General features: G+C 43.9%; 1 protein-coding gene across 1 annotated transcript; it reads right to left on the minus strand.

The window, feature by feature from the left end:
* Positions 1-424: 424 nt before the first annotated feature.
* Positions 425-18,166, minus strand: LOC106568712 (ADP-dependent glucokinase). Its single transcript, XM_014139329.2, has 6 exons — positions 17,788-18,166; positions 15,713-15,872; positions 11,515-11,705; positions 11,318-11,414; positions 3,836-3,972; positions 425-3,042 (listed from the first exon to the last, which is right to left on the minus strand). The coding sequence occupies exons 1-6, from the start codon at positions 17,978-17,980 to the stop codon at positions 2,336-2,338; spliced, it is 1,485 nt and encodes a 494-aa protein (XP_013994804.1). The 5' UTR covers positions 17,981-18,166; the 3' UTR covers positions 425-2,335.
* Between the last annotated feature and the right edge of the window lie 1,809 nt (positions 18,167-19,975).

The raw sequence follows: 19,975 nt of genomic DNA on the forward strand, positions 1-19,975 counted from the left end.
GTTTTGTTATTTCAGTATAACAAAAAAGTTGTCTCTTTTACAATGGGGGTCAATTGAAAATATTTTATCCCCAATTTGCAGGTGCGGTCGAGGGGGATTCCTTATTATTACGTGAACATCGACTCGGGAGTATTTGTGTAACCATGTAAACAACTAAACATTTGAAAAGTAGTGACCTATGTTAATTTTGATTGACGGCAGCTTGAATAAATTCCCAACAATCGGAACAGCAGATGTCGCCAAATAGCATAAATTTCACAAATCTACAAAATCTCATTCAATAACGACTCAGTATCTTTGAACACACCAATGAAAAGGGTCTACCCTTTGAGTGTGTCCTCATTGTGGGTTTGACAGATTCAGACATGGCTTGGATGAGCTGAAAATAACTGTGTAAATAACAGACAGGATAGACACCACAAGATGGAATGTACGTTTCTTTATTTCGCCCAAGTCACTCAGAACAAACCAATTCACCTGGCCATGAGCCATCCTTCCTTCCATGTACTGCGATCCACCTGGAAGTCTCTATCCCAGAGCCTCCAGAAAGAAGGACCCAGATATTCCACACCTCCTTAACAGCACAGGTCAGATAATCCCTGAGACAACAATTACGTCAGCTGGCCAGAGCAACACACACATTCATTCACTGGAGCAAATATATTCTGCAAGCATGCACACTCATGCAAATACATACGCACACACAACATGGGTGTGTACAAGCAGTTGCAGAGAAGCAGGAACACATGCAGAGGGGTGGACTCAGCTTGGAGTGGCATGGTGTTCTGTCTGGAAATAAATGCATCCGCCTTAAGAGGACAGTGGAGAAACCCTGCCAAGCCTACAGGCTTCATGCTGCATCTCAGTAGTACACAGCAGCTTCCTTCCTCCCTTCCCTCTGCAACTCATCTGATTGGGGATAGGTGTAGTTCTTTCTGATCAGTGCCAATTAAATAAAGGAAACAAGGAGAGAAAGCCACTTTAGACTGGTAGGATGCACCCAGTCCCCCTTTAGAACAGGGCCTGTATTCATAAGGAGTTTCATAGTAGAAGTGCTGATCTAGGATCAGGTTAACCCCGGTCCATGTAAACTTAATCAATTGCCTATGAGCTAAAAGATAACTGATCCTAGATTATTACTCCTTCTCCAAGAATCTTTATGAATATGGGCCCAGGTAAAGAGATCATATGAGCTGTTCTGCAGAGAAAACATCTAAATGACACAAACTTGTTTGTCTGATATAGCATACTTAATTTGCAGATGCTTTTATCCAAAGCGCCTTGTATGTGGCCCATGCAAGAATCATTCAAACACACAACTTAAGAGCCTAATGTGTGTATGACTCAATGATATGATAGGATGCAGGCAGTATACGGAGAGTGAGGAGGTTATGAGAAGAATACACGCTCATGTCAGGGGTAAAAACAAGTCTCTCTTTCACATTACAGACATAACAGAGAAACACTCCCCTGTGGTTGTCATCAATCATTACATAGGATTCAGACTGAAGATGACAACATCACAGTGCATTATGTGTACAGGCGCTAGACACATGAGATAAGGCCCGTATGCCACCAGCTCTAAATTAGGTTAACATGAAAACAGTCATATCAAAGGAAAGCTTTCCCCTGAGAAAAAAACTATAGAATGTTTTGGCTGAAATGGTGAAACTGTTGGAATGTTTGTTTTGTGCGTGGATATCCTGGGACAGAATGGAATAGCTATGGACACCAGATATGTATATATGTAATGCTCTACAGGGAGTGAATATGTGACGTGTATGTGAACAGTGTCTGGACCTTAACACACCTGACAAACACACACGTCAAAGGAAAACACACACACATGGGGGGCACGTTCAGTATGACGCAACGTTTTGGATATTCAGATAGCATATTTCTATGTAGAACAAATATGCCTCTGACATGTAGAGTAAGGAATCACGTCAGCTCTATTCGTGGTATTTCTATCTGCAATATTTGGCTACGGAACGTGGCCCTGGTTGAGGAAATAGGTCCCATATGATATGAGTGAGATTATGAGATGAGCTCCACCTGATGGAATGAGAGAGTGTATGAGTGTGTGTGGATGTGTCAGGTCATACTGCTCAGAGAGAACAGGAGAAAGAGGAGCACAGGAGGAAAGGGGGGGAGAGTAGGCAGAGGACAGCCAAAAGCACAGAAGAGGAGTAGGCTCAGCCCTGCCAGACACACTGCACACAGCATTTGCATTGCACCGGCAACACAAACAACACACCTAAAACCAGAATGATAAAAGACTTCACATGTTAGGGGATCTCTTTGCTAGAGTTAGCCGTTGGTCGCTAAAGTCGGCTCAGATCTGCAGCACCAGTCCTGCGGCAGAGATGTTGTCCCCTCCCCCTGCAGTCTGGTAAACATCTGTGCACACTAGGTTGGGCGCCACACAGATCTCATAGTCATCCTCATCCCAGCAGCTGACAGGCCTGGTCTCCTCTAGAGGGATCCGCTGGCTGCCCTCCTGCCGGCTCACAGAGAATGACTCGTCCATGATGAGCCGCGCCTTGCTGGGGTCGATGTCCGGCGAGCCGCACACGTGGCGGTTGGCTGTAAGCGAGGCCTTGGCCACGGCCGACATGGTGTTCTTCCACTGGGAGCCACGCGTCACGATCATGGCCTGGAACGCCAACGTGTGCACGTGGAGCCTGGACAGCGGCCGGCCTTTAGCGCTAGCTGCATTAGCGTCCACGCCGCTATCCTCATTAGCATCGCGGTAGCGCTGGTTGACCAGGCGGTAGAGCTCCCTCATCTGGTCGAGGACGGTAGCAACGCGGGGGTTAGGGTCAGAGAGTACGGTGACGTTAGAGCCCCTCAGAAGGCTGAGCAGGTTGGGCAGCTCCTGCTCGTTCATCCCCAGGGAGTCGGCGTGGGGTAGGACCAGATGCAGCAGGTCCCCCATTAGACCCTCATCCACGAAGCTGGCCATCTCAAAATGGACGCCTGTCCGAGGGGAGGAGGAGGAGAGGAGATTGCCAAGCCGAGAGAGCAGGTTTTCCCTCTCACCTGAAGAGAGAGCGAAAGATAAATTATCAAAAGTAGTTAAACCAGTCTGACATCACAAAGCCGTGTTGACACAACATTGGATACACCCCAACACACAAACACTCCCGGTATGTGCTTTCCCACGCCGACTGGGGGCCAGTGGCCTGTGTGTGAGGCTACAGAGCTTTCCCACGCCGACTGGGGGCCAGTGGCCTGTGTGTGAGGCTACAGAGCTTTCCCACGCCGACTGGGGGCCAGTGGCCTGTGTGTGAGGCTACAGAGCTTTCCCACGCCGACTGGGGGCCAGTGGCCTGTGTGTGAGGCTACAGAGCTTTCCCACGCCGACTGGGGGCCAGTGGCCTGTGTGTGAGGCTACAGAGCTTTCCCACGCCGACTGGGGGCCAGTGGCCTGTGTGTGAGGCTACAGAGCTACTGTATAGAGGCAGGCATGTTAATCCCCCTTTAATACCAACAGTCTGCACATCACTGGAAAACAACCCTCCCCTCAATCGCCTGCTCTCCCCTCAATCTGCCTCACAGAAACACAAACCACTAAAATACCAACAGTCTGTTACTCAATGGGAACCAGCACTGCTCTGAAAATACCTCCGAGCCAGTATCCACAAAGCGTCTCAGAGTAGTGCTGATTCAGGATCAGGTCCCCGCCTGTCCATGTAATCTTATTCATTTTGATCTAAAAGATAAAGCTGATTCTAGAACAACACTCCTACTCAAAGGCTTGTGGATACGGGCCCAGGCCTCCCTATTGGAGACCGAGCTCAGTAGCGGACAAGGTGGTGAAGTATCCCCTCACCTTGTCGGAAGGGGAAGCTGTCCATCATTTGGAGCCCGCCCATCACCAGCAGGTCAGGATGGAAGTCCTGCAGCTTATCCTCAAAGTCCTCCAGTGACGCTAGGTATGGGTTATGGTCATCACTGTGGACTATGTACCTGGACACACACACACGGCAATGGTCATAATGGACTATATTACAGGTACTTCAGGCCTCGGATTTCCCGTCATCGACACCCTTGTGTGGCCATAATTCCCCCTAAAAAAAATATGCCTTGCGGCCAAAGTGGCCATTGTGCCCTTGGGCTGAATATAATAATGAATTCCCTTCTCCCGCCTTCCAATCGCTAAGTTTCGAAGCACCTCTCACTCACATGGCGCTCTCAGATATCTAAATTCTTATTAGCCAATGTCCGTCATGTGATCGGGTCCTTCTCACATGCATTGCATGTGAGACGGTAGGCTACAAAGCAGGCTACAAATGAAGACAGACACAGCAACGGCACGCTTCCTTCTTATCAAATTCCAAGGCGCATATTGTAGATGTCAGAAGAACTGTCCACATTTACTTTTCGTCAGCCAACATGATGTGTAACAAACAGCAAAAGTCTATGTCAATCTACTATCCCCCATAGTACAAAAGTTGACGTATTCTATTGGTCATCTTGTCGTTCTGTGCAATAAATAAATATTTAAAACATTTATTAAACCACTGTACATCAAAAAAAGCTAATGAGGCTGATGCAACAGATCAGAACATTTAGCTTAATGTTGATAAGCTATTTCTTCACATTATAAACGCAGCAATGCGACACGGCAGTAAGCACAAATGTTCAAAAACGCATTTAGCCGGAAAATACCATTCTCAAAAGTGTACTGCCAATGCAAGTGGTTTCATATGACAGATTAAAATTTCCTTCAGAAATGTAGAAAGAGGGAAGATCTAAAGATGCAACAACAAGCATGGGTTGTTAATATGACTAGGACTGTGTCTTTGGCTGCTGGACAATGAAAGAATGTTGAGAATGAGAGAACGAGTTTATAAAACAATCCCCTCGACAATCCTATGGTTGGAACAAGGTAAGACATGCCTCATAAAATGACAAAAAGCGTCCATGTTTTAAGTTTATGGTTCAATAGTTTCAAAATGTTGACTGCCTCCGCTCAGATTGCAAGGTGGGTGACATTGCAGTGCGTAACAGCCCTTTCTCTCCTATCAGAACGAACACTGCCTCAAGTATAGACAGAATCAAGCCTTTAGATACACTATACAGAGCCTTTGGCAAGTATTCAGAACCCTTCACTTTTTCCACATTTTGTTACGTTACAGCCTTATTCTAAAATGGATTAAATAAATACAAATCCTCACTAATCTACACACAATATCTCATAAATGACAAAGTGAAAACTGGTTTAGAAAAATAATACATCGTTTTTTTAATAAAAAAATGAAACAAATACCTTATTTACATAAGTATTCAGACCCTTTGCTATGATACTCGAAATTGGGCTCAGGTGCATCCTGTTCCCATTGGTCATCCTTAAGGTGTTCCTCTAACTTGATTAGAGTTCACCTGTGGTAAATTCAATTGATTGGACATGATTTAGAAAGGCACAAACCTGTCTATATAAAAGGTCCCACATTTGACAGTGCATGTCAAAGCAAAAACCAAGCCATGAGGTCAAAGGAATTGTCTGTAGAGCTCCAAGACAAGATTATGTCGAGGCACAGATCTGGGGAAGGGTACCAAAAAATGTCTGCATCATTGAAGGTCCCCAAGAACATAGTGGCCTCTATCAGTCTTAAATGGAAAAAGTTTGGAACCACCAAGACTCTTCCTAGAGCTGGCCACCTGGCCAAACTGAGCAATCAGGGGAGAAGGGCCTTGGTCAGGGAGGTGACCAAGAACCCGATGTTCACTCCGACAGAGCTCCGGAGTTCCTCTGTTTTGATGGGAGAACCTTCCAGATGGACAACCATCTCTGCAGAACTCCACCAAATCAGGCCTTTATGGTAGAGTGGCCAGACGGAAGCCACTCCTCAGTAAAAGGCACATGACAGCCCGCTTGGAGTTTGCCAAAAGGCACCGAAAGGACTCTTAGACCATGAGAAACAAGATTCTCTGGTTTGATGAAACCAAGATTGAACTCTCTCGTGCCAAGCGTCACGTCTGGAGGAAACCTGGCACCATCCCAACTGTGAAACATGGTGGTTGCAGCATCATGCTGTGGGGATGTTTTTCAGTGGCAGGGACTGGGAGACTAGTCAGGATTGAGGCAAAGATGACCGGAGCAAAGTAGAGAGATCCTTGATGAAAACTTGCTCCAGAGCGCTCAGGACCTCAGAATGGGGTTGAGGTTCACCTTCCAACAGAACAACAACCCTAAGCACAGGAGTGGCTTCAGGACAAGTCTCTGAATGTCCTTGAGTGGCCCAGCCAGAGCCCTGATCGAACATCTCTGGAGAGACCTGAAAATAGCTGTGCAGCGACGCTCCCCATCCAACCTGACAGAGCTGGAGGAGATCTGCAGAAAATAAATGGGAGGAACTCCCCAAATACAGGTGTGCCAAGCTTATAGTGTCATACCCAAGAAGACTAGGCTATAATCGCTGCCAAAGATCCTTCAACAAAGTACTAAGTAAAGGGTCTGAATACTTGATGAGGGAAAAAAAAACAATTTCATCCATTTTAGAATAAGACTAAAGTAAAACAAAAATGTGGAAAAAGTCAAGGGGTCTGAATACCTTTCGAATGCACTGTACATACAAAAGTATGTGGATACCCCTTGAAATGAGTGGATTCGGCTATTCCAGCCACACCTACTACTGAGAGGTGTAAAAAAAATACTAACTCCATAGTCAAACATTGGCAGTAGAATAGCCTTACTGAAGAGCTCAGTGACTTTCAACGTGGCACAGTCATAGGATGCCACCTTTCCAAGAAGTCAGTTCGTCACATTTCTGCCATGCTAGAGCTGCTCCGGTCAACTGTAAGTGTGTTATTGTGAAGTGGAAACGTCTAAGAGCAACAACAGATCAGCCGCGAAGTGGTAGGCCTCACAAGCTCACAGAATGGGACCGCAGAGTGCTGAAGCACGTAAAAATCGTCTGTCCTCGGGTTGCAACACTCACTACCGAGTTCCAAACTGCCCCTGGAAGCAACTTCAGCACAAGGACTGTTCTGTCAGGAGCTTCATGAAATGGGTTTCCATGGCCGAGCAGCCGCACACAAGCCTAAGATCACCATGCGCAATGACAAGTGTTGGCTGGAGTGGTGTAAAGCTCGCCACCACTGGACTTTAGAGCAGTGGAAGCGCGTTCTCTGGAGTGATGAATCACGCTTCACCATCTGGCAGTCCGACGGACTAATCTGGGTTTGGCGGATGCCAGGAGAACACTACCTGCCCCAATGCATAGTGCCAACTGTAAAGTTTGGTGGAGGAGGAATAATGGTCTGGGGCTGTTTTTCATGGTTCGGGCTAGGCCCCTTAGTTCCAGTGAAGGGAAATCTTAACGCATACAATGACATTCTAGACGATTATGTGCTTCCAACTCTGTGGCAACAGTTTGGGGAAGGCACTTGCCTGTTTCAGCATGACAATGCCCCCGTGCACAAAGTGAGGTCCATACAGAAATGGTTTGTCGAGAACGGTGTGGAAGAACTTGACTGGCTTGCACAGAGCCCTGACCTCAACCCAATCGAACACCTTTGGGATTAATTGGAACGCCGACTGCAAGCCAGGCCTAATCACCCAACAGTGCCTGACTTCACTAATGCTCGAGGCTGAATGGAGGCAAGTGCCTACAGCAATGTTCCATCATCCTAGAAGAGTGGAGGTTTTTATTGCAGCAAAGGGGGAGGACGAACTCCATATTAATGCCCATGATTTCAGCATGAGATGTGCGACGAGCAGGTGTCACATACATTTGGTCATGTAGTGTACTAATAATGATCCTAAATTATATTTGTCAACATGACTGTCGTTTAGCCTATTCAAATTCGGCTACATTTTTAGGCGCCTCATGTCGGCATCGGTCTGAACATGACAGGCTGTAGCCAATACGCATAGGCTATCAACAAACACTTCAACCTGTGGGCGAGTAGTATCGCGATACCACGGGGAACAAAATTAAACATCCTGTTCACCGCGTCTCCCAAACGCTTGTTCTTGTTTTCTAAACATTCTCCAAAAACCTGTCATTGAAATTCACACTTCTACTCAATACAACACATTGAATTCAACTTCACACTGTTCAGTAGAATTCTGCATAGAATGGCTGATTTGCTCATATTTGCAAAGGCCTACCTGCAATTTGGCTGGAGGAAAATACATCAGTGGAGGCTGCTGAAGGAAGGACGGCTCATAGTAATAGCTGGAACAAGGAACAACGCGAATGGAACGGCATCAAACACATAGAAACCGTGCGTTTGATACCATTCCACTGATTCTGCAACAGCTATTACCACGAGCCCGTCCTCCCCTCCTGTGACATACATGCATGATGATCTGCATATCATTGTCAGTAAGGAGAAAACACTGCATGATGATCTGCATATCATTGTCAGTAAGGAGAAAACACTGCATGATGATCTGCATATCATTGTCAGTAAGGAGAAAACACTGCATGATGATCTGCATATCATTGTCAGTAAGTAGAAAACACTGCATGATGATCTGCATATCATTGTCAGTAAGTAGAAAACACTGCATGATGATCTGCATATCATTGTCAGTAAGTAGAAAACACTGCATGATGATCTGCATATCATTGTCAGTAAGTAGAAAACACTGCATGATGATCTGCATATCATTGTCAGTAAGTAGAAAACACTGCATGATGATCTGCATATCATTGTCAGTAAGGAGAAAACACTGCATGATGATCTGCATATCATTGTCAGTAAGTAGAAAACACTGCATGATGATCTGCATATCATTGTCAGTAAGTAGAAAACACTGCATGATGATCTGCATATCATTGTCAGTAAGTAGAAAACACTGCATGATGATCTGCATATCATTGTCAGTAAGTAGAAAACACTGCATGATGATCTGCATATCATTGTCGGTAAGGAGAAAACACTGCATGATGATCTGCATATCATTGTCAGTAAGGAGAAAACACTGCATGATGATCTGCATATCATTGTCAGTAAGTAGAAAACACTGCATGATGATCTGCATATCATTGTCAGTAAGGAGAAAACACTGCATGATGATCTGCATATCATTGTCAGTAAGTAGAAAACACTGCATGATGATCTGCATATCATTGTCAGTAAGTAGAAAACACTGCATGATGATCTGCATATCATTGTCAGTAAGGAGAAAACACTGCATGATGATCTGCATATCATTGTCAGTAAGGAGAAAACACTGCATGATGATCTGCATATCATTGTCAGTAAGTAGAAAACACTGCATGATGATCTGCATATCATTGTCAGTAAGTAGAAAACACTGCATGATGATCTGCATATCATTGTCAGTAAGGAGAAAACACTGCATGATGATCTGCATATCATTGTCAGTAAGTAGAAAACACTGCATGATGATCTGCATATCATTGTCAGTAAGTAGAAAACACTGCATGATGATCTGCATATCATTGTCAGTAAGTAGAAAACACTGCATGATGATCTGCATATCATTGTCAGTAAGTAGAAAACACTGCATGATGATCTGCATATCATTGTCAGTAAGTAGAAAACACTGCATGATGATCTGCATATCATTGTCAGTAAGGAGAAAACACTGCATGATGATCTGCATATCATTGTCAGTAAGTAGAAAACACTGCATGATGATCTGCATATCATTGTCAGTAAGGAGAAAACACTGCATGATGATCTGCATATCATTGTCAGTAAGTAGAAAACACTGCATGATGATCTGCATATCATTGTCAGTAAGTAGAAAACACTGCATGATGATCTGCATATCATTGTCAGTAAGGAGAAAACACTGCATGATGATCTGCATATCATTGTCAGTAAGGAGAAAACACTGCATGATGATCTGCATATCATTGTCAGTAAGTAGAAAACACTGCATGATGATCTGCATATCATTGTCAGTAAGTAGAAAACACTGCATGATGATCTGCATATCATTGTCAGTAAGGAGAAAACACTGCATGATGATCTGCATATCATTGTCAGTAAGGAGAAAACACTGCATGATGATCTGCATATCATTGTCAGTAAGTAGAAAACACTGCATGATGATCTGCATATCATTGTCAGTAAGGAGAAAACACTGCATGATGATCTGCATATCATTGTCAGTAAGTAGAAAACACTGCATGATGATCTGCATATCATTGTCAGTAAGTAGAAAACACTGCATGATGATCTGCATATCATTGTCAGTAAGGAGAAAACACTGCATGAAACCTTCTTTACTCTTCAGTTAACACAGACACCCACTGTCTCCCTCACTCTCATAAAAACACACCAATCTCTCTCTCCCACAAAGACAAACACACACACTGCTCCCTACTTTTAAAATGTTGGGCACCAAACAGAATTGAAGGAGCAGCAGAAAGAAATTGATTTTTGATATAGTTTAGATTTACATTATGCCTATATGAATCCTACCTTTTGAAGCACATCTTATGAGTAGCAGACCCTTTTCCTTTCTTCCTGTATAAATCAAATGTGCCTAAAACTACTGTCAAGTTACCAGGTTGTTAGCTAACTAGGTATCATGACTGAACAATGTTGTTTGTTATCAACCAATAATTAGCGACCCAGGATGAGTTTTAAACAGCCTGCGACATGGTTTGTGAAATTATATAAAATGCGTGCGAATCCTGATATAATGAAAAAAACATCCCCTCCGTTAATATGAGTCATTCTTTTAACCGTTTAGGCAAGAGACAAGTCATTTTCTTTGCTGTAAAGCATGCCTTTCCCTCTCTGACACTCAGAGGCTGCATGACAGTGAACTTGTAGTCTACTCAGACTGGTCTGTGCTCTCAGTTATAACAGGCCATGAAATGATACAATGTATCAACATTGCTCTCTGCTCCAATTTAACAAAATGTACAAATCTAACAACAGAAGACTCATCAGGGTCTCGGTCTGCATCCCCGCTCGCCATCATGGGTAAGTTATAGATTTTTTAAACTGACTGAGGAATAGACATGCATGAAGAGCAGACAGAGAGAGAAGCAGGTGAGTGAGGGCTGGTTGGGGATGCTGAGAGAAGCAGGTTTTTTAGTGCAGTAATTTTGCAGTGTAACAGCAGTTACAGTGCAGTATAACTGCAGTTGAACTGCATTACAGTACAGTTATTCTGCAATTACTATGTCCAAAATACCAGTCAACTGTAGTTACTGCGCTTTCAAAACTGCAATCTTTTTTTGTATGTATTCTAAAATGTTGGTATCATGACGTTTTGGTACCGCGATATTACAGTGGTACCAGTATAAGATGCATCACTAGTAGGTCCACACATAAATACGCACACACACACACCTGTTGGGCAGACACACACCTGTTGGCCCTGCGGGCGGTGTACTGGCCCCAGGTGGCTCCAGATGGGTACTCCAGGATCAGATGGATATCAGGCTCGTCCACCACATTACCTGCAACTGGACAAACAGAGAGAGGGGTGAGAGGTGGGGGATGGAATCAAGGAGGGACATGTTAGGTATGTAACTGTGATGACTGTGTGTGTACACACACACACACCTGTGATATGCTGGGACAGTACATCAGCGAAGTCAGGGCTAAAGCTCCCCCCTAGCAACACGTCGCAGCCCTCGGCTGCCATTCGACCAGCCATCACTGGGGCGTTGCCACCTATGGACCAGCGGTTGCCGGGCAACTCACGAGATGTCTCGACCAGCTGACTGAACAGGGTGTTGTTCATCACAAACCGCCTGAGAGGAGAAGAGGTGGGGGAGGGAGGTACCAGAAAAAGGGAAGGTTAGAAGGTAGAAACATCACTGCTTAAAAAGCATTACAAAACCATACCCAGAAACTTTCTAGAAGTGTGTGTGTTTGTGCGTGTGTGATGCATACTTGGCCTCAATGTAATCAGATTAACCTACAGGATGAGTCACAGCATCAGGTAGATTAGAGTTTGATTACGGTTATTAGAGCCCAGGCAGCACCTGTGTGTTGCATGAAACTGTGCCTTTCTCTTCTCTACATATTAGTATCAACCATGGTTGGGGTCATTTGAGTTGAAGTCACCCAATTCAGGAAAAGATTTGAAATGAAATTTAAAAAACGTTTTAAATAGCTTCTCATTTTCAGTTTATTGAGAATTGTTTAGTTTTTTTAATGATTGAATTGGATTTCAGTTTACTTCCTGAAATTGACTGACTAATTCAAAGTGACCCCCAACCCTGGTATCATCAAGCCACAGTGCATCAGTATACACATACAGACAGCTCCATGGTGAGAAAGGAACTCAGACTGTTTTCATTACAACTTAGTTCCACACACTGAGCACATAGCTACGCTACACTGCAACACAACTGAAAAGGGAGCTAGCATTGAGAGAAAACCAGAGCCATGTTTGGCAGCTAGCTACTTGTTGGGCCAATCCACAGTTGGAACAATAAAACTGGACACCCTGCCTCTGTTTTGGTAAAAATCTGAGGGATGGAGCTGGAGAAAGGTAGGTATAACCACTCATATTCTTAGACTGATCTACGGATGCAAGGACTGACCATCCATGATATCAAAATTATTGTTTTAACCATATTTTGAGGCTAAACAGTGTTGGTTTACATTTACAATGTTTACAAACACTGAAGTAAAACGGGATTATATTTTGGTTTCTGATGAGGTGTGACCGTTGAACCTAGCTCTGTCAAATTGGTTGTTGGCCAATGCTTGACAGCCATTTTCAAGCCTTGGCATACATTTTCAAGTAGATTTAAGTCAAAACTGTAACTCGGCCATATAGGAACATTCACCGTATTCTTGGTAAGTAACTCCAGTGTAAATTTGGCTTTTAGGTTATTGTCCTGCTGAAAGGTGAATTCATCTCCCAGTGTCTGGTGGAAAACAGACTGAACCAGGTTTTCCTCTAGGATCTTGCCTGTGCTTAGCTGCATTCTGTTGATTTTTTATCTTGAAAAGCTCCCCAGTCCTTAATGATTACCAGCATACCCATAACATGATGCAGCCACCACTATGGTTATAAATATGGAGAGGGGTACTCAGTAATGTGTTGTATTGGATTTACCCCCAAACACTTGTATTCATGACCAAAAAATGTATTGCGTTGCCACATTTTTTTCACTATTCATTTAGTGCCTTGTTGCAAACAGGATGCATGTTTCTCTATCCTGTACAGGCTTCCTTCTTTTCACTGTCAATTAGGTTAGTATTGTGGAGTAACTACACTGAACAACAAAAAACATGTAAAGTGTTGGTCCCATGTTTCATGAGCTGAAATAAAAGATCCCAGAAATGTTTCATATGCATAAATAGCATATTTCTCTCAAATTGTGTGTACAAATGTGCTTACATCCCGGTTAGTGAGCATTTCTTCTTTGCCAAGATAATCCATCCACCTGACAGATGTGGCATATCAAGAAGCTGATTAAACAGCATGATCATTACACAGGTGCACCTTGTGCTAAGGACAATAAAAGGCCACTCTAAAATGTGCAATTGTCACAACACAATGCCTCAAGTTGAGGGAGCATGCAATTGGCATGCTGGCTGCAGGAATATCCACCAAAGCTGTTGCCAGGGAATTTAATGTTAAGTTCTCTTCCATAAGCCACCTCCATGTCATTTTAGAGAATTTGGCAGTACGTGTAACCACGCCAGCCCAGGGCCTCAACATCACGGTTCTTCACCTGCGGGAACGTCTGAGACTAGCCACACGGACAGCTGATGAAACTGCGGGTTTGCACAATGGCCACTGGCTCACCTTCAATGGCCACTGGTACGCTGGAGAAATATGCTTTTCACGGATGAATCCCGGTTTCAACTATACCGGGCAGATGGCAGACAGCGTGTAAGCCGTTGTGTGTGCGAGCGGTTTGCTGATGGGGCTCTGTTCACAACGTTGACATGGTGGTGGTGGTATGCGCACGCATAAGCTACAGACAACCAACACAATTGCATTTTATTGATAGAATTTTGAATGCACAGAGATACCGTGATGAGATCCTGAGAGCCCATTGTCGTGCCATTCATCCGCCGCCATCACCTTCTGTTTCAGCATGGTAATGCACGACCCCATGTCACAAAGGCCTGTACACAATTCCTGGAAGCTGAAAATGTCCCAGTTCTTCCATAGCCTGCATACTCAGACATGTCACCCATTGAGCATGTTTGGGATGCTCTGGATCAACAGCGTGTTCCAGTTCCCTCCAATATCCAGCAACTTCACACAGCCATTGAAGAGGAGTGGGACAACATTCCACAGGCCACAATAAACAGCCTGATCACCTCTATGCAAAGGAGATGTGTTGTGCTACATGAGGCAAATGGTGGTCACACAAGATACTGACAGGTTTTCTGATCCACACCCCTATTTTATTTTTTTAAAGGTATCTTTGACCAACAGATGCATATCTGTATGTCCAGTCATGTGAAATCCATAGATTAGAACCTAATGAATGTATTTCAATTGACTGATTTCCTTTTATGAACTGTAACTCAGTGAAACCTTTGAAATTGTGGCATTTATATTTTTTAAACTGCTCATTGTTGTTAAACCTTAAACCATCCTCAGTTTTCTCCTATCACAGCCATTAAACTCTGTAACTGTTTTAAAGTCACCATTGGCCTCATGGTGAAATCCCTGAGTGGTTTCCTTCCTCTCCGGCTAGTGAGTTAGGAAGAACGCCTGTATCTTTCTAATGACTGTCTGTAATGATAAACCATCTAAAGTGTAATTAATAACTTCACCATGCTCAAATGGATACTCAATGTCTTCTTTTTTTATTTTTACCCAATAAGAATTTGTTCTGAACTGACTTGCCTAGTTAAATAAAGGTAAAATAAAATAAAAATAGGTGCCCTGGGCGGCAGGGTAGCCTAGTGGTTAGAGTGTTGGACTAGTAACCGAAAGGTTGCAAGTTTGAATCCCCAAACCGACAAGGTCAAAATCTGTCGTTCTGCCCCTGCACTGTTCCTAGGCCGTCATTGAAAATAATAATTTGTTCTTAACTGACTTGCCTAGTTAAATAAAGGTACAAATAAAATACAAATAGGTGCCCTTCTTTGCGAGGCATTGGAAAACCTCCCTGGTCTTTGTGGTTGAATCTGTTTGAAATTCACTGCTCAACTGAGGGACCTTACAGATAATTGTATGTGTGGGGCAGAGATGAGGTAGTCATTAAAAAATCATGTTAAACACTATTATTGCACACGGAGTGAGTCCATGCAACTTATTAAGCACATATTACTGCTGAATGTATTTAGGCCTGCCATAAAGAGGTTGAATACTCAGACTCAAGACATTTCAGCGTTTCACTTTTAATTCATTTGTAAAAATGTCTAAGTACATCACTCCACTTTGACATTATGGGGTATTGTGTGTAGGTCAGTGACACACTATCTAAATGTATAACTTTCTGAAGGCACTGTATATATCATTAATGTAGCAACTGCAGACTGCCCCTTTAAATAGAAATGGATGATAACTGGAGTTCAAGCCAAAGATTGTTGATATGAGAACGTGTGAGAGGAACGGAGTTAGACTAATAATTATGATTAATGCCTTAGTCTACAAGGTGTGGTAGCATATCAGGCCCTTGACTCTGAGTGTGTACCCTGCTAACACCATGTTGCTCCTCAACTAGAAATATCTCCCCTGGTCTCTTAGTTTCACACACGCGCGTGTTCCTAAGCGCCGTTGCCTTCTAACATGGTCCTTCAGTTATTTAACACCACACAGTGCTTGGCGACTCACTCTGCAGCGGCTCCCGGGACAAAGAAGTAAGCGAAGCTCTGTGCCAGCTGATCAGCGTTCTCTATGTAGTCATGATGGAGAGGCTGGTCTGTAGGTGGCAGGCCGATCTTATTCAGCAACCTCACCCCGTCCACGAGGATGTCTACACAACCCCCTAAACCTGGAGGGAGAGAAGCTAACAGTATTTAATACTGTAGACAATCACAACACAACCCCCAAACCTGGAGGGAGAGAAGCTAACAGAGAAGCTAACAGTATTTAACACTGTAGACAATCACAACCCCAGAGAGAGGAAGGAGACAGTATTTGGGAGGCAACATAATTCGTTGCCCCCTGCACAACAGTCCCCAATCCCTGCAGTAAGCTCACTATGTCAGCACCCCCCCCCACAGATATTGAATTATACAGTTGTGCAACAGCATTATATTCAAGGTTCAGAGAAATGGGGATGTGCAATACTGAGTATATGAGGTTATGTCTGGCCTATGCCATGATGTCTCCCATTCCTGTTGGGCTGTATCACCGCCTAGTACGGCAACTGCACCGTCCACAACAGCAGGGTTCTCCAGAGGGTAGTGAGGTCTGCCCAACGCATCACCGGGGTCAAACTACCTGCCCTCCAGGACACCTACTGCACCCGATGTCACAGGAAGGACAAAAAGATCATCAAGGGCATCAAACACCCGAGCCACGGCCTGTTCACCCCGCTATCATCCAGAAGGCGAGGTCAGTACAGGTGCATCAAAGCTGGGACCGAGACACTGAAAAACAGCGTCTATCTCAAAGGCTATCAGACTGTTAAATAGCCATCACTAGCCGGCCTCCACCCAGTCCCTGAACTTAGTCACTGTCACTAGCCGGCTACCACCCTGTTACTCAACTCTGCACCTTAAAGGCTGCTGCCCTATGTACATAGACATGGAACACTGATCACTTTAATAATGCATACATACTATTGTAGTAATTTCATATGTATAATAATGTATTCCTGTCAATGCCATCATATTTAACTATTGCAGTACATATAATACTCTATCCTACGTATTATGAAGATATACTACATATTCAATCCACATACTGTCCATAAATCCCATCACACACACAAACATTTATACTCCGGATTCCAACATTGCGCATCCTAATATTTCTATATTTCTTAATTCCATTATTTTACTTTTAGATGTGTGCATTGTTGTGATATAGATATTACTGCACTGCTGGAGCTAGGAACACAAGCACTTTGCTACACCTGCAATAACATCTGTTAAATATGTGTTTACGACCCATAAAATGTGATCTTGTCTCTAATCTCTACGTTACTCCTTGGACCCAGGGGCACATACCAGACTCTTGTCCAGATCTCCACAACCTTTAATCCGTCTGGCCATGTGTCTGCAGAGATAGCTGGGTGGGTCAGTATGTTGGTAGATACTGGGACAAGTCAACAGTGGCTTTAGGGGCCAGAATGCAGAAAAACTGGTAACACTCGTGACAGTTACAAAGCTGGATGCCTTTAGTAGTCTCCAAATACCTCAGGGTTCTCTCGTTTGTGTAAAGGAGTTTTTATACCTAAATGCTGAGAACACATGCTTGTTGCCCCAGAGTCCACAAAGAGGGTCTATACAGATAGCTGTTCATCACTGGTTAATGGAAAACTAGTTAGGCCTAAACCAACAACACCTAACTACATTTCCCCAATACATATACTGTACAGTACCTGATTGGCAACAAAGTGTGTAACAAAGAACAGTAAGAAACAAATGGGTCTGACTGACAATGTCAACGACAACAAAACATTCCAGCTAGGCTACTTCCCTAATTATTATGGCATTTGGCTCACTAGCTAGCTAAAGCTACATAAAACCACAATATTTGAAAATGGTTTCATAAAAAGCTGGTGGTGCTTGCTTTACCAGATAGTTTTCATACCAATCCAGAACCCCATCCAAAATGCACCACCTCTCCTGCGCATCAAAGCAAGGTTACCTAAACCAGAGATAATACTAATATATGTGGCTAAATTGAGCTAGCTAACTGATGTTAGGCTTAGCTAGCTGGTTATACAGGATGCTCACCTATCGCCACCCTGGGTCTGGCGTTGTTAATCCCCACTTTGCTTTCAGCCCGCAGCAGGGAGGACAGCACCGTGTCCAGCCGGTCATCCAGCCTTGACTCCCCGGGAGGTCGTAACCAGTACGCCAGCAGAACCATCGCAAGAGACGCTGCCGTCCCATACTTCATGAACGAAAACCCGCTTCCTCGCTCCATGGCCAGCAGTGGCTGCGGACTCGCCAGAACTCCTACAGCAGCAAGGACGAGAACAGCGCTAACTTGGCTTGCAAACAAACTGGATTTAAAAGACAAGTAGCCACGGGATGGCAGATGAGTTGGTGGTTTCAAGCGTGTATGCAGCTGGGTCAACAGTAGCTGTGGAGGGGGAGTGACAACAATGCGGAAGTAGCTAGCTCGGGGAGGGCACATATTCTTCCGTCGTCACTAGTTACCACAGCCCTAAACCACGCCTCTTTCTACAATTTCCCTTCTTATTAACATGTGATTTTAAACCTAACACTGACCTTTCATCACACTGCTAAATTTATGCCTAACCCTAACCTTACATTAAGACCAAAAATCACATTTTTGTTTTCATGAATTTCTATTATATAGCTATTTGTGGCTGTGTGGTAACTAGTGGAAACCAGATTCTTCGGCTTGCAGTTTGAGCTAGTCTCTACAGTGGGATACTTTTGAGCAAGTTTGACAGTATTTCCAGGGATGGGAATAAATTACAATGACAAAATACAACTGCAAAATATCCTAAAAACCAATGTATGAAAATAAAATATAAGATACTTTTGCAAATGTAAAAATAAATATTTTGTCATACCCGTGGTAGACGCTATGTTATAAACTAGGTGGTTCGATGGGTCGTGCGTAAGAACAGCCCTTGGCCGTAGTATATTGGCCAAATACCACACTCCCTCGTGCCTTACTCCTTAATTATAAACTGGGTGGTTCGAGCCCTGAATGCTGATTGGCTGACAGCCGGGCATATGAGACCGTATACCACGGGCATGTGACAAAACATGTATTTTTACTGCTCTAATTACATTGGTAACCAGTTTATAATAGTATTAAGGCACCCTGGAGGGTTTGTGGTATGTGGCCAATAAACCACGGCTAAGGGCTATATTTATTTTTATTTTATTTCACCTTTATTTAACCAGGTAAGCTAGTTGAGAACAAGTTCTCATTTACGACTGCGACCTGGCCAAGATAAAGCAAAGCAGTGTGACACAACAACAACAACACAGAGTTACACATAGAATAAACAAGCGTACAGTCAATAACACAATAGGGGAAAAAAGTCTATATACAGTGTGTGCTAATGGCGTGAGGAGGTAAGGCAATAAATAGGCCATAGTAGCGAGGTAATTACAATTTAGCAGATTAACACTGGAGTGATAAATAGCAGATGATGATGTGCAAGTAGAAATACTGGTGTGCAAAAGAGCAGAAAAGTAAATAAAAACAATATGGGGATGAGGTAGGTAGATTGGGTGGGCTATTTACAGATGGGCTATGTACAGCTGCAGCAATCGGTTAGCTGCTCAGATAGCTGATGTTTAAAGTTAGTGAGGGAAATATGTCTCCAGCTTCAGCGATTTTTGCAATTCGTTCCAGTCATTGGCAGCAGAGAACTGGAAGAAAAGGCAGCCAAAGGAGGTGTTGACTTTGGGGATGACCAGTGAGATATACTTGCTGGAGCGCGTACTACGGGTGGGTGTTGTTATCGTGACCAGTGAGCTGAGATAAGGCGGAGCTTTACCTAGCATAGACTTATAGATGACCTGGAGCCAGTGGGTCTGGCGACGAATATGTAGCGAGGGCCAGCCGACTAGAGCATACAGGCCGCAGTGGTGGGTGGTATAAGGGGCTTTGGTGACAAAACGGATGGCACTGTGATAGACTGCATCCAGTTTGCTGAGTAGAGTATTGGAAACTATTTTTAAAATTACATCGCCGAAGTCGAGGATCGGTAGGATAGTCAGTTTTACGGGGGGTATGTTTGGCGGCGTGAGTGAAGAATGCTTTGTTGTGAAATAGGAAGCCGATTCTAGATTTAATTTTGGATTGGAGATGTTTAATATGAGTCTGAAAGGAGAGATTACAGTCTAGCCAGACACCTAGGCATTTGTAGTTGTCCACATATTCTAAGTCAGAACCGTCCAGAGTAGTGATGCTAGTCGGGCGGGCGGGTGC

The sequence above is a fragment of the Salmo salar genome, chromosome ssa01 (genome assembly GCF_905237065.1).
Source record: "Salmo salar chromosome ssa01, Ssal_v3.1, whole genome shotgun sequence".
Taxonomy (NCBI): Eukaryota; Metazoa; Chordata; class Actinopteri; order Salmoniformes; family Salmonidae; genus Salmo; species Salmo salar.

Excerpts from the sequence above, each read along its gene's own strand:
- LOC106568712 (XM_014139329.2), bottom strand. The coding sequence starts at position 17,980 with ATGGAGCGAGGAAGCGGGTTTTCGTTCATGAAGTATGGGACGGCAGCG. Across the intron at positions 15,873-17,787 it reads CAGACCCAGGGTGGCGATAG|GTTTAGGGGGTTGTGTAGAC; the intron begins GTGAGCATCCTG and ends CTCTCCCTCCAG. Across the intron at positions 11,415-11,514 it reads ACTGTCCCAGCATATCACAG|TTGCAGGTAATGTGGTGGAC; the intron begins GTGTGTGTGTGT and ends CTGTTTGTCCAG.